The sequence below is a fragment of the Gordionus sp. m RMFG-2023 genome, chromosome 1 (genome assembly GCF_954871325.1).
Source record: "Gordionus sp. m RMFG-2023 chromosome 1, tfGorSpeb1-WG-v2, whole genome shotgun sequence".
Classification (NCBI taxonomy): domain Eukaryota; kingdom Metazoa; phylum Nematomorpha; class Gordioida; order Chordodea; family Parachordodidae; genus Gordionus; species Gordionus sp. m RMFG-2023.
The window spans coordinates 12,083,552-12,099,720 of NC_088775.1; the positions used below are offsets into that span (position 1 = coordinate 12,083,552).

The 16,169-nt window shown below is 26.3% G+C and overlaps 1 protein-coding gene across 1 annotated transcript in view; it reads left to right on the plus strand.

Annotated features, from left to right (window-relative positions):
• The first annotated feature begins 3,860 nt into the window (after window positions 1-3,860).
• The window catches only part of LOC135931588 (neurofibromin-like), a 45,323-nt gene continuing 33,014 nt past the window's right edge, over window positions 3,861-16,169 (plus strand). Inside the window, exons 1-4 of the mRNA XM_065468816.1 lie at window positions 3,861-3,888; window positions 3,933-4,039; window positions 15,065-15,132; window positions 15,182-15,257. Coding sequence (XP_065324888.1) covers window positions 4,000-4,039; window positions 15,065-15,132; window positions 15,182-15,257 — 184 coding nt within the window. The 5' untranslated portion in view covers window positions 3,861-3,888; window positions 3,933-3,999. The remainder of the gene's footprint in view (window positions 3,889-3,932; window positions 4,040-15,064; window positions 15,133-15,181; window positions 15,258-16,169) is intronic.

A 16,169-nucleotide genomic window follows, 5' to 3' on the forward strand; every position in this document is an offset into this window, starting at 1 on the left:
TTAATCTTAGTGGATACAGCTATCATTTGTAGGGATTTGATGAAAGATTTCTTCCAGAATAGCGAGATCCATTTACAAATTAATCGTAAAGATACGCAGAAGTCCAGCAACGACCAAGAGGAAGGGGAACAAAATGAAAACGCAGTCGTTCCAATAAATATAACGTCGAGAGAAATCCTTGAGGCATTCGATTATTTTTTTAATCGTACACTGATAGCCAATTGTTTTAAGGATAAAAATAAGCAACGCATCAAAACCCTAATGCAGAAATTGGCCTGGTTTTCTAATGATCGTATCGAGCACATGATTCGAATCGAATTTGATGTAGCCCGCAACGAGAAATCAGATAAAATGTCCTTTTTCTCCCCTAAACAGAAACATTTGAGCGCTCAATATATATCTAGATATGTACCGAAAGGAAATGAACTTTCTAATTTTCGTAAAAATCCTCTTTTTTCGGGTCATAAACAAAGTCAACATTATGTAAAAAACGTATATGATCCTTGCCAAAAACTTCAACCAACCCAATCACAGTCAGGAAAAACGTCGAATGAGAAACAATCTACTTCTTCGCATGCCGAAACTAGCATTAAAAGTGTGAAACAAACTAATCAACCAAAGGTGGAAGATGATTCCCCCGATGATAACATAATCCCTAAAATTAGTGATGATAAAGAAGTGGGAGCAAATGGAAAAAGAATTAAGACTAAAATAAAAAAAGGAAAAAAGAATGCCGGCTCAGAAAAATCCTTGAATCCATCCACGGTGTCAAATATAGGAGAAGCAAGTAGTCAGGCAAATTATTCGCAGATGGCTATCGAGGGAGAGAATGTAAATGAGGATGAAAAGCAAGCGTTATTGGCAACAGAAGGTAATAAAGAAGTAAATGAAAATTTACCGACAGATCTGCCGCCTAAATTTAAGGGCGGCCATGGGAAAAGTACGAAAAAAACTTCATCTCATTCTTCCATAGCTACGCGGACGTCACTGCGTTCAAATGATCCAATAATTGTTGACCCAAAAAAGAAAATGAAACATAAGTCGAAAACAAATAAATTATAAATTTTGATTTTTTAAATAAAAATTTAATTTTTGTATAATTTTCAAAATTTTTTTAAAGTTTATACTATTTTTTATTTTTTCTTCAATTTCAATGCTAAGTTAACCTAAATGTTTAGATATTTATAAAACTATTTACTCTCTAAGATAAAAAAAAATAATACGCCTAAATTTTTTAATTAAATTTTAAGAATATAATTCAAAAATACATAGGCCCAATGGATTTTTAAAAAATTTGCAAATTTGAATCCATCACAAAAAGCTCTTAATTGAATATATTTTTTTGATTAACATAATATTTATGTGGTTGTTGACAGAATTGGCTATTGTTTTAAGTTTATGGTATGTCTTATGATCATACCAAAACATAAGTTCATGTAAATACGAACTAGGTGGATCAAAATTAATCACTCAAAAATGGTAAATTTATTTAAATGATTATTATTTTTCCATTCTTATTTAATTATACCAATTTTCACTCAACATATGAACTAATATTTAAATTTAATATTCATAAGTTTTATCATATAATATCATGAATAGGATTAAAAATAAAATAAACAATATAGAAAACCCGATCTCTGAAATTTTTTTGTAAATCAATCAGTTATTTAATTGCGTCGGATCAGATCGCACATGAATCTAACCTAAAACACATTAAAATTAAAATATCATTCAATCATAAATGATTTAAAATTTATTAAACAATAAATCTTGAATCTATTAAGAAAAATTACATTAACACCTCACAGTCGGTTAAATGTGAAACAAGATTTGTTTCACTTTCTACGATAATTAATCCCAAAATATAAAAAGGATTTGAATTTAAAAAGCCTCTTTTAGATTTAGATTTATTTATTTTATAGTAAGGTTTATTAAAGTAAGTGATACGCAGCCTAACTTTATTTAAAACACAAATATAAAAAATTATACAATAGAAATAAAATTAAAAATAAAGTTATTATATATATACAAAATATATAATTAGTAATAAAATAAATAGCAAAATAAAAAGTTTAAGTTAACATTTTTGAACAAAATAAAATGTTATTTGTCCTTATCCTTAACGTTTAAAACCAAATATTTTGTTAAAATAGCTTTACCAAAAATGTTATGTAAAAAAATAAAACTGGAAGATTAAATCAACGAAAGTAAAAAGGACAATTTTAATCAAATTCTAATATCATAACACTTATTAAAATTTATTTGGATGGTCAATAGATAGTGTCATCATCCAGATACCACAATAAATGATATTATTTCACATATCAGATAGCATAAAAGAATTCATAATTCATTCGTTTATTATACAACCATGATAATTCATAAAATAGGATATATTAATATATAATAGAAGTTTCTACATTCTAATAATAAAGTTAGGCAGTTAAACATTACCCGATATTATAAATACATATATAATCATATATCAATATTATCTTTATACATATATCTTCTATATCACTACATTTCCTCTTCATTAATTGACCTACATCTGATAAAGGTATAGTAAATCTCCTAATAAATTTTTGTCTTTGATCTCCATTTACCTTTATCGTGTTCTGCTCCCTTTTCTAACATCCACTCTTCTCCCTCCAATCAAAATTTTGATCTCTCGAAAGAGCATCAATATTAGCTGCCATGGTACGATTGATCTCTAGAGAAACAATATCATTTCCCTTTCAATATTGACGGATCCCAGCTACCCATATCAAATCCATTGCTGATTAATCTCTCACCGGAATATCAATATCTATAGATATCCCACTGGACTATATGCTTGATCTCCGGAGTATCTACCTTTATGGATCTTTCCAAAATCTGGAAAAATTAGACCTTTAAAATTTTAAAAGTCATTTATTATAGACCGAAAAAATATAGTAAAAAAAATAACATGTTCCTACTTACATAAAATAAATATTTGAATAAGTTTTAATATTTACAAATAGGTTCGAATATTTACAAATAATGTCGAATATATACGATAAATTTTGACGAAATAATTTCGAATAATTCAATCAAATAATATATATGACTCTTCATAAAATCCAAAAATTCAATTGAATGTAGGAATTAATACCGAACAGTCAATATATAGACGACAGTCAAATATTATGTCATTTATTTTATGGTAAGAGTGCACAACCTATTCAAATTTCCCAAAATAATGTATGAATAAAAATTATGAATAGTCAGAAACCAATTGAATGGATAAGCTTGATTCTCAATAAATTTGAAGAACAGGTGATAATAATTTTTTTTACCATATGCATATTGTTATACTAGCTTCCTCTTATATCTGGAGCTCAGTCTAATCATACAAGATATTTAATTGAACAATTAAGGGAATCTCTTATTAATATTAGTAATTATAAATTTACAACCGTGGTAATTGGTTTGGCAAATATATTAAAAAATTTAACTAGCAAGGTATTATATAATCTTATTATCTTTATTAATATTTGTAAGAAATTATGCTGTTATGAAATTGAAGCAAATCAATATGAATCTATTTTTATTGTTTTGGAAATGCTAGAAAAATGTTTCCTTAAAGTTTTTTATAATATAAATAAATTTATTTGACAATAAATTTAGCTACAAAGGGATGTAACCAAAATTGATGAATATCAATTTTCAAAAATATTAATTCCTGAATTATGTCACGTAAAAAAGATAATTTAAAAAAATTACATATCATTTTTATATATAGATTATAGATCTGTCTGATGACAACCAATTAATCATAAAAATTCAAAAATTAGCATCAAATATTATTCACTTAATAAGTGAAAAGTGTTTTTTACTTTTATATAAACGAATTATAAATAAGTATAATATGAATCTATTATCATACTTTTATTATAAAAAAATAGTGTAAATAATTTGGCAAATGATTTTGAAGACTTAGGAAATTATTATGACATTAAATTATTACAACATATGGATTTTGATATTTCTAACATTATACAACTAATTCTAGGTAAATATTAAATATATAATTGGTAAATTTTTGATGATTTAATTATTAAATTTTAGTTTTCAAAAAGGAAATTTTTCTATATTTTATTTATAAACTTTTCTTATTTTAAAATTACCTAGATATTGATATTATTTATGTGTCAAAAGAATTAAATATTATATTAATTAACATTGTACTAGCTACAATTTTTTCACTGGTCTGTCAATCTTTTAAATTGATTTTGATTTGCTTTCTATCCTTGAACTAAGTTCATTGAGAAATCAATAGATTTTCTATCAAAAAAAAATAACTGTTAAATATGTAAAGCCCCTCCCTTGGTCCAGTAAGAATTGTCACACTTGTCTGGACTGTTAAAAAAATTTTTCACTAATCTTCTGGCTATCACATTCTTAAATCTATATCTAATTTTTCCTAATGTCAATTTTGGTTTCATAAACATTTTAAATCAATTGTTTGTATCTATATTAAGTCAGGTGTGTAACCAAGGGGGGGGGGGGAATTTTTTTAAAATTTTTTTAATCCCTCCCAAAAAATATACAATATATCATTATAAATTAGATTTTGAAAGAAAAATTAGTAAAAGTTAATAACATTAAAAATAGATTTAATTCATTTAGAAAAAATTTTTTTACAAAAAAAATGATAACCTAAAATTATTTATATAGAAATTTAATATAGCCAAATAAGTTGACCTAAATACTTCCAATAAAATTTATGGAGGGAAAATCTAGTGCCCTCCTACCTCCCTTGGCAAAATTCTGAATACTCCTATTAATTGGATCATATCATAAATAACTTGTTTTATTGAGATTATTATATTATTTATAGATTCAATATTTTAAGTTTGACAGCTCATATTCAAAAAAAGAAGGGTATTTTATTTTCTGAACTGCTTATTAACATTTTACCAAAAATGAAAGATTTGCAAGGCTCTGCCTATGCCCAGAATTTTTTTATTTACAAATTGCTTATGGGCTGGGTTATCTTTATGGCAAGATATAAAGACACTTTGAAATTACCCATCTCTCATGGGTATGACTAGACTTGTGCGCCAATGTCTCAATCACAGCGTCTGTTTTTTAAAAATTTTTATCGGCGTTCGGCAGCACGCCGATTTAGCCGCCATCTACTAAATTGTTGGTGGCAGCGCAATATTTATTTTAAAATTTTTTTAAATGAATTTAATTTATAAATCAATTTATTTGAATTTAATTTATAAATTAATGTATTACATTTTTTATAATTTATTTGGGCGATCTTTTATAATTAATTAACATAGTTTAATTGATCTTAAATTATTTCCTGTCTCACTCCAATTTAAATTTATGTATTTTCTCATTCTCAGAAATCTAAGGAATTGCATTTTTACTCAGATCAGAGTCATCCAACACATATAAGAAATATTCTATTGATTTTTATTATAATTAAAATAAATTTGGAATGCAAGCAAAATATAAAGTATGAAATATAATAAGTAAGAATTCAGATTTATCAAAATTATAATTGTCATGAATAAACAGTATTTTATCAAGATTTGTGGGACATAAAGAAGTCCTTTTAGCATTGAGTATTAATCCAGCAATGGATCTTTTGCTGTGCAGGTATACAATGAACCTTCCTAGCTACATTAGCAAGCATAGGAAGTTCCCGTCGCTTTTTCTTCCAAAAGATTAATGTGTCCTCTTCTGGGATATTATTTTGGCTGAGCAAAATATGGCATTCTTGTTCTAGATTATTAATATTGTTATAATCGTTACTTGGAAGAGAATGTTTACAAGCTAATTTAGCTATATAAGAGCTTGATGTTTGACCATTATCCTCAACTTGAATTTCACTCTGTGCATTTCTTTCATGCTCTAAAAGTTTTAAATGTCGAATTAAAAATTGCAATGATGTCGTAGAATTCAAATTTAAATATTCTGAAACAACTTTAAGATTTTGAAATCTGGGATCAAGTGTTGCTAATATCTAATATTTAAAATATAATTTTATTAATAAAAATATAAAATAATTCGAAGTTCAGTAATGGGAAACTCAAGCTTTTTTTCCCATATTTTCTTTTAAGCATATAATATCTGAGCAATCAGATCTATTGATTTGTATAAGAGCTTCTATATCACTGCGAAATAATAACCCTAAGTTTATTGTCGATCCTTTTTGGGAGCAAAGAAATTCCACCTACTCTCGGAATGGATTTAATACTGTGTAAAGTTCATCAACCATATCCCATTCATTATTAAAGGGTTTTAAAGATTGTTTTCCTATTTTATTTAGAACATTATTTATAGAATTTTGTTTACACTGCGAACACTTTCTGGCATATATGCTATACCAGCGGGTAGGGCAATTTAATTTTAAAGTTTTTGAATTAATTAGATTGGTTGGTGCAATGCCATTTCTATTATCCGATTCATCAGACATATCAAAATGGTCATCAAGGTTTGGATCAGAATCATTAATATCCAAGATATTATTTGTCTCATAAATTGACTGCAGACATTTACGATGTTCAGCCTCAATTTCACATTCCAAATCTACTCGATATCTAAGGGCTGAAATAATTTCTCTAATTTTTTTAATGAGAATATCAATTTTGGTAACTTTTTATGCCATCAACTGTAACCAAATTATTAAGTCCATGCCCTAAGCATAAATGATGCTCATAATTCCTTAATCTGACGCTTCTTTTGACATTGGCCCCAGCATCAGTTACCATTTGTATTATTTTGGCTTTTAAATGGAACTCCTCTTCAATACTATCTCTCAGATAATATTGTTTCCCCAGTATGCTTTTGAGTCACTTTCTAGTTGCTAGGGTAAAATATTTTAAATCAAAATTTCCATCTAAATGATGAAGACTAAATGTGATATAATTTCGACGCTTGAAATAATCGGTCCATAAATCAAAAGTGATAGAACAAAATTTTGGTCCAAAATCATTTAAATTTAAAACATGGGCCTTTATAGATAGTTAAACATCGTCTAGCGCACCCCGACGAATGGTTGTCCTATTTGGCAATTCTGACTAGGAATCAATTATCTTATATTTCTATTTTTTAGGCAATTTATTTTTTAATAATCATTTTATATAAATTTTAAACCTTTAGAAAATCTGTCATTCCTTTATTGTTTATAGAATCAAGTGGCATTAAATCTAAGCAGCACATCAAAACATAATTTCGCCCTATTAGATTTCTTATTTATTTTAAACATTTAAAAGATATTTAAAAAATATCAAAATAATTAGAGCTGGAATGAAACAGATTATAAATTAGATTTAGTTTTAACTTTCAAAATAAAGTTTTACATAATTAATTTAATAAATTATATATTAAGTTTATACATTAAAAAGACATTTAAAAACATAATAATTAGTATTGGAATGAAACAAATTATGAATTTGATTTAGTAGTAACTTTCAAAATAAAGTTTTACATAATTAATTTAATAAATCATATATTAAGTTTATATATTAAAAAGATATCAAAATAGAGCTGGCAATAAATAAACTAAAAATTTAGTTGTTTTGAACTTTCAAAATAAAGCTTAATAAAATTAATTTAACAAACCAGTTAAAAATTTTAAATGAATAATAATAAACTATAATACTAACGTAAGAGCCATTTTTTATTTTTTATATTGTTGCTGCATCTTGCTGTTGGTTTTAAAAATATTTTTAGACTTTGAATAAATTTATTATTATTCATTTTTTCTGATAGTTTGTGATAATTAATTAAGTGCCTAGATAGATTACTTGTACTTATATTTTTACTAAAACATTTTATTTCATAACTAAAATATATATAAATATAAGTCTTAAAAAAATAAATTACTGTGAAAATGAATTATGCTTATACGAATCTTCCTCATCTTTTTTCAACAATTTTAAACAAGGTTCACAATAAATATAATCAGGCATTATTGTGCTTTTCTTATTTTCATTAAGATTTCCAAAGTACCTCCAGACATAACTTGATTTATGATGTTGTTATTTCATAATTGTATATAGGGTGGTTTAAAACGTGCAAGTCCATAAAAATAATTAATATGAATTGTTTGTGGAAATAAAATATGATGTATGAATGAATTTAAATGATATACACTAGCCTATTATATATAGCAATAGAATACAATAATGATATACACTAGCCTATTATATATAGCAATAGAATACAATTCATATTTTAATTTTATTAATGTTAGTATTCAAATTTAAATAATATATAAATATAATTAATATGCTTTCTAAAAATTACACACGCCGCGCCGCTGCCATAATAAAAATCGGCGGCGAGCGGGCTCGCGCCTCTGATCTCAATCGGCGCTTTTCCGGCGTGAATAAAAATACCGGCGGCGCACAGGTCTAGGCATGACATATTTGGTGCAATGCATATTATGAATTAATAATTATAGTTTTTTACCCCCCTCCCCCCAAGTTATCTCTTATTTAAAATATGGGCAATGTTATATAACTGAATCTGAGAGTGACTTGTTAGACATTTTAAATCCCTATCCTTGTCGCAATTGACAAAAAAATAATATAAACATTTAAAATCCTTTCTTTACATTTATTGTTATTAAGAAATTATGTATAAAATGAAAAAGTATAATTATTATATATACATAATAAGCCAATTTATTGAAAAGTATATACTGACCTCAATCCGATCAATATTGGCAAATACTGATATTTCAATATCATTATTTTTACATTTGAATCAGGGTTTGTGAACACAAATTTAGGTTTAGAAATTTAAAATTGTTTGGTCGAACATTTTGAGACCAACCCGGGACTTCAGATCTCTTCAGAATATCGATTACGATTAAGTTTCTCTTATAAATTTCTTCTGATTCTTAAATTCTTGAACCCTGATTCGGGTTCCTACCCTGCATTTGATAGTATATAATTTAGTATAATATTTTTTGAAAAACGCATTATTAGAATAATTCGAAATACGAATAATGCACTATTCGATTTTTATTTATTTAGTTACCTTACACTTTAATTATCGTTTTTCTCTCTCAGATTAAGTTCTTAAATTTCGTTCTAGATAGTATCGTTAAACCACTAGTTATAAATAAAAAACGGCCAACCCAATATTTTAGCAAAAAATATTATGCAAACCTCGAGATTTTGTTAATTGATGTCCAAACTTTTCTGCCACATCTATGAGTAATACGTTAGTTTTAGCTGTTTTATAGCATTCTAATTAGCTGTCGGAATATAATGCGATGCCTTAGTTAGTTTTCTGTGAATTAACAAAAACTAAGAAAAGCGTTTCCTTAGTCTCCTATCCTTTCCTATAAAATGGAAACGTTATATATATTTTTTTTAAATAAATCAAAACAAGATAAATATTCTACGGAAAAACATCTGGAAATTTTTTTAAAATAGATAATCAATGCATGACTAAGGGCCCATATTTATATATAGGAAAGTCAACCCTACCGATTCAAAAGAAATATATAACACAAGTCTGGATATTTTGCTCATAGATGGCATAAAGGTTAGGACATCTATTAGCGAAATATCAAGACATACGAAATATTATTTTGGCTAAAATATTAATTTCATCGAAAAGATGTCCAAATCCTTACTATCCATGGGCAAAATCTTCAGGCTTGCTAATATTTTTCTGGTTAGTATATTGAGTTGGCCGTTTTAAATCGGCTCAAACCGAGACGTTTAAAAACTAGATATCTAACGGCTCTAGCGATGGCCTCATTTCACTGAGTTACTCCATTATATCATATTCCTATCCCCATGTTCTTTCAGATTTCAATATGATACATTTCGGAAATCTATCATTCTGCTCATGCTTATATCGGTTTTTTTAAAAGAAAGTTTTTCTCCTTTTAAGATTATTATTTGTTGGCGGCATCCTAGCTCATCTTAATTACTGCTAATTCTGAACAGAACATTTTATTTAAAAATATAATTTTTTTATTTAATATAAATTATAAATAACCACATTATATATTGACAGCTTTTAGAATTTTAAAAATCTTAGCAGCTATATAGAATTCTAAGAACAAATTAAAAATAGGCGCTAGGACACAACTATTATGCTTTTATTTTATATTTAATTTATTAGCTTCTGCGCTATATAAAAGTGTGCCCCCCTCCCTTACTCCCAGATGAGATCGATAAAATTAGGAGAGAAGATGATAAAAAAAATTTTGTAAAAAATAATTCGATTTTCACTAAATCTCCTATATATTTTTTTTCTACTTCGAACGTTCATATTTCGCTAAACGAGTCAATGTGGACTTTAACTATAGCTATACTATAATGTTTTTTAATTATCTTTCTATAACAAAACATAAAACGAAGAGATTATAAATACGTGGGAGGGAAAGTAACTCGTGAATTTCATATTAATATTAAAATACAAAGAGTATTTTAAATTAAACAGTAATTTTTTCTTTAAATCTAAATGTTATAGCGCAGACTATTTTTATTTAAATATAATTATACCGTGATCATAATAACTATTATATACTATCAACTTAATGTCTTTTTTTGTTGGTTTATCATAATCGTTAAACATGGCTTATAATATGAGGCAAAATGCAATTTGATACCAAAGATTTTCGCGCCGGGATGAGAAATCCTTTGAGGATGATTTAGTTGTAAAAAAATTCAACCCGAATCGCGAATAAAAAATTTCGATATTTGATTAAGTCTAATTACAATTTTACGATTAAATCCTAGTTTCAATGTTTGAATCGTTCCTGCAGCTAATTAACAATACTAGGTGTGCGATCTAGGTGACATTTTTTTGGAATATTTTGTGATAATATTATAAACATAACCACGCTTATAAATACTTTTCTAAGGGCCAGAGATTTAATTTAAAAAGTCGTTAAAAAGTGAGTTTTTACTACAAATCAATTAGAAGGTATATCTCTATTTGCATGTTTTATTTTTTTTTAAAGAAATGATTTGATTATATTATCTAAAAATATAAAATAAATTCTGCTAAATTCGGAAATAATTAAAATTTTGCTCATTCGCGCCATTTTTTCGCGCTAAATACATAATACACTCAATTTTGCTTGGGAAAAATAAGATATGTTTGCGAAGATGATGGCTTTGCCAATAAAATTTTGCTTGATTTGCACAATTTTTATGCTTACGAATATACGTATAATATTAATATCCTAATGTCCAACTTTTACTTTGAAGCCCTTAAATCATTATAAAAAATATTATTGAAAGCTCGCTAAAGCTGCCTTTATTTTCTAAGGTTCGATATCCCGCTCGCATTTTTTTTTGTACATTGTTTTTTTTAAATTAATCTAACATGTGTTTATCAGCTGAATAGTTGAAACAATTCAAATTTATTGTGTTAGATTCTAGTCGACGTCGCTTTGGATTTTATTTAAAAAAATTATAGTACCACGAGACAACTTGAAGCTTTGTATAAATATTTTATTTTAATTCAAAAAAATCGTTTTGTTTGATTATATCACTATTTTTTTAATATTTAAATTAAATTTTATATTAAAGTATGATCCGGAGGGACATTATCCTGAAACAAAGTTATTAATCGAATAAACTTTTTATTAAATTTAACATCTGTTTCCCTGTATAATTTATGAATTGAAGTGGTATTTAATCATGTGTTATAATGCGGCACAATTTGAGCATTTGCATTTTGAGCTACTTTTTAAATACTGGAACAAAAAAAGATACTGGCCGTAATTTATTGAAAAAAAAGCAAACCAGTTTGCGTTTTATAAAATAGTTATAATCGCTAACAATAATTAATTTGTGTGCGCTAAAAATATTTTCTTAAAATAATTTCAATACATTATGAGTGTCAGTACATAAAACATAATAAATTTTAAGTAACAATATTTGATTATCTTTTCAAATAAATATTTTTATACAAACTAAGAATTAAGCATTAATATTTATAAATCTCTTCTAAATTAATCTTACATCAAAATTTTTAATCAATTAATTTTTATATTTAAAAAACGAATAGTTGCTATTTAGACACATTAATTTACAAAACAATATTTATTCTTTCATATTTTATCATTAACCTGTCAAAATCTATTTTATTATATCAGAATATAAGTTCAAAGTTAGGTATTTTAGGCGCCAAAATTTTTACACTTTTACATCGATTACCATTCTATATAAATATATATAAATCAAAGGTAAATAATATTTTTATGATAGATTATTACTAGTATTTCATGTTTAGTAAAAAAAAAATTAACAATAACTATTTTTTATATGATTTTTTAAAGAAAATCCAAATTGGTAACATTGGGATTTTCTTATGTAATTTTTTCCATAAATTTTTTAAAATTAAATATTGAAAATATGATATAGTAAGAATTGAATATAGGCTATTTTCCATTTAGCAAGCCACTATAATATTTACAAAAAGTTAAGAAAGTGAAAATTTTATTTTATATTTTTTTAAAAATTTTATAAATAATTTTTAGATGACCTCAACATGTATTATACCAGAAGGAGATATATCTGATATAGATATTGAGAAGGGATGATGACTTTGAAAATGCCACAGTAGTTGATCTAAATATGACCTATGATATTTTACCAGATATTGGGTTGGAACTGGAAAATTATGATAATGATATTATCCCAAGTAATAGGAAAACCCTATGACGAAATAAGGATTTATATAAATATAATACAGAATTTAAACAAGAATTTTTGCCTCCACCTGAAAAGGAAATTTCGCCTTACAAATATTTTAAAAAATTTATAGACGATGATATTATTAACAATTTAGTAGAGCAAACGTATATTTATTCTTTTCAATTATCTGGCAAATCAACAAAAACAAATAGTAGTGAAATTGAAAAATTTCTCGGAATTCACCTTTATACGGGCATTGTTTAATTGCCATCAATAAGGCAATATTGGGCTATAGAGACAGTGATTCCTCAAATTTCTCAATGCATGACAAGAAACAGATTCTTGGAATTGAGAAAATAATTTCATATTAATGATAATAATAATATAATCCTTAGGGGCCAGCCTAATTACGATAAACTTTTCAAACTAATACCATTTATTAGTGCATTAAAAATGAACATGAGAAAGATTCAATTAGAGGAAAAATTATCAATTGATGAAATGATAGTCCCCTTCAAAGGGCGATGTGAATTTAAATAATATATTAGCTCAAAACCGCATAAATGGGGAATTAAAATTTTCGCTTTATGTGGATCATCTGGAATGCTATATGATTTCGAAATATATTTAGGGAAATGCACAAATATAAAAAAACTTTGATGGGAATTAGTGGAGATATTGTTATACGACTATTAGAAACTGTTACCCCACATAAAAATCATAAAATTTACATGGATAACCTTTTTTCTTCATATAATTTAGCAGTTGCACTCAAAGATAATGGCTTTATCATGTCGGGGACCATTAGATTTAATCAATTATTAGGATGCCATCTGGTTGATGATAAAATCTTAAAGAAAAAAGGAAGAGGGTCCCTTGATTATAAAGTGGATTCTAATAATAATATTATAATTTGCAAATGGTTTGATAACAAATTGGTTATCACGATATCATCATTTATGGGTATAAATTCCACATCACGAACGAAAAGATGGTCGGTATCTGAAAAATCTTTTATTAATGTCGAAATTCCGGCTATAATTCAAGATTATAATGCTGGTATGGGCGGAGTGGATCTCCATGATATGTTAATTGAACTATAAAGAATTGACATAAAATGGAAGCGCTTTTACATGCGAATTTTCTTTCATTTATTAGACTCCTGTGTGGTGAATTCGTGGTTACTCTATAGACGCCACTTCAAGCAGAAAGATGATAAATATATATCTCTTTTAGCGTTTAAAGCTCGGATAACTAAAGGATTAATGATGGCTGGAAAGGAAAATTATGGAAAAGAAGGTAAACATAATTTGAAGATTGAAAAAAAAGAAGAAATTGAATAGTTTTCATCCAATCCCAGATATTAGATTCGATAAAATAGGGCATTGGCCCTCGGCGGCTAACAGACAAAGATGCAAGAGTTGCAAAATGGTTATACCAGATTTGAATGTTTAAAATGTAAAATATCTTTATGTTTAAATAAAAATCGCAATTGTTTTATTTCTTATCATTCAAAATAAATTGTATATTTTTTTACATATGAATATCCCAATGATGACAATTGGTAACATTTTATAATTCTATATATATACACTTTTTAAAATAAAAAACGTTGAAAATATGTTATTTGCGTCTTATTTAACTCAGTTTTAGAAGAAAAAATTTTTTTGTTCACGGGAAATATGTCGGGCGCGAAAGAAACAAAAAAAATAAAATCATTTATAATTAAAATTTAAGAATTTATTTTAAAATTTTTACAAAATGTAAGTAGAATGAGGGTAGAATAAAGTGTTTTTATTTATAAACAATATAAATATAATTATTTAAAATACAAAACAAATGAGAAGAATATCATGATTTTTTATTTTTTTAAAAAAGTCATTGATTCAATCAAGCGAATCTTAAAAATCATAAAATTCTCGATTTATATTAATTTCGGCATCGGTATGACGCTAAGTTATAAATCTATATTATTTACTTAAGCTACGATAAAATCAAATATAATTATGAAATTGATCACATTATAAAGAGTAATGTGAATCTTCTGTCTCTTTTTAAATTATGTTGGTGTTGGATCACAAACAGCTGTTAGATCAAACCAAACACAGCTGATCAAGATATATTATTTATCAAAGATCTACATGGTAAGAAGCAATTCGGATAAGGCAACTTATGCAAAATATCCTTTTCGGACCGAACCAGACAATTTGTTCTAATATCACAAAATTTTTATTTCTTTCGCAATTTTTTTTTTGGGGGGGGGGGGGGTAATCGACTTAAAATTTTACGGGTAGAACCGAAATAATTTATATGGGACATGAGCAGATAGATCTAATCGTCCTTAATATTTATTACTAACACATAAAATAAAAGCATTACGATATAAATAAATTTTTATTTAGATTTGTCGCAAAAATTAAAATACGTGAAAAAAAATGCTCAACTTATGCTCATTATGAATCTCGAAAAGGTTGAAAAATATATATATATAATTTAATATCCCTAAATGGCCTATATAGTGTTTGTGGAATTGGATTGAATCGCATACGTCAGAATTTACCGATAATCAAATCAAGCCGAACGAAGACCTCACGGGTAATGATTTATTTTATATAAAATTTCTTATTTCTCTTATTAATAGAAATTAAGATAGATAGATAGATAGATAGATAGTTAGATAGATGGGTAAAAAGAAAGAAAGATGGAATCGATATCAAATGAACCCTATTCATGTGAGTTGAATAAACCAAAAAATATATCACTAGAGAATACGTTAGTATGTTAAACGTTGTTTATATATCTAATCAATGTCCATAAAATTAACATATCAAATTCAAAAATAAATATTTGAATAAAAATGTTTTTCAAGTGTTGATAGAAATTAATAAATAATAATTAGTTTGTTAAATTCAGGGCTGTGAACCCTCCTTCTAAAAAAAAGGGTTCTGGTACAGTGAAATAATAGAATAATGCAATACAATGTAAGAGAAATAATATTCTATTGTTTTTTAAAATTTTATAAGAGAATTATCATATCTTCAAAAATCTACTTTGACAGTGCATTGTAACTTTTCATGTATTCGACATTGATATTTTTTATTTAATTATTTAAAAAAAACTAGTTTTCCTAAACGATTCCTAAGTTTATAATACACTCCATATGATGAAAATACCCTACCAGATCTGTTGATTGTTTTACTATGAATTAAATGATCCTGCAAATTATTCTTTAATTATTTCATTGTGAAGCATAATTTTATTAATTCCCACTCACTGATATCGACTAGTTAAATTTAGACACATCGAATTTTTAATTGAAAGAATTTTATTTGGCAAAATATCTAATTAGCTCATGACTTATCAATATATATTTTTTTTAATAATTTCCTGACCGGATCTTCTGAAGCATTAACTTTTTACTTACAAAAAATTATTATACTAAGGTAAAATAAATAATTATGATGTATGATATTTTTCCATCTAAATCTGTAACTTCTCTAATTGAAA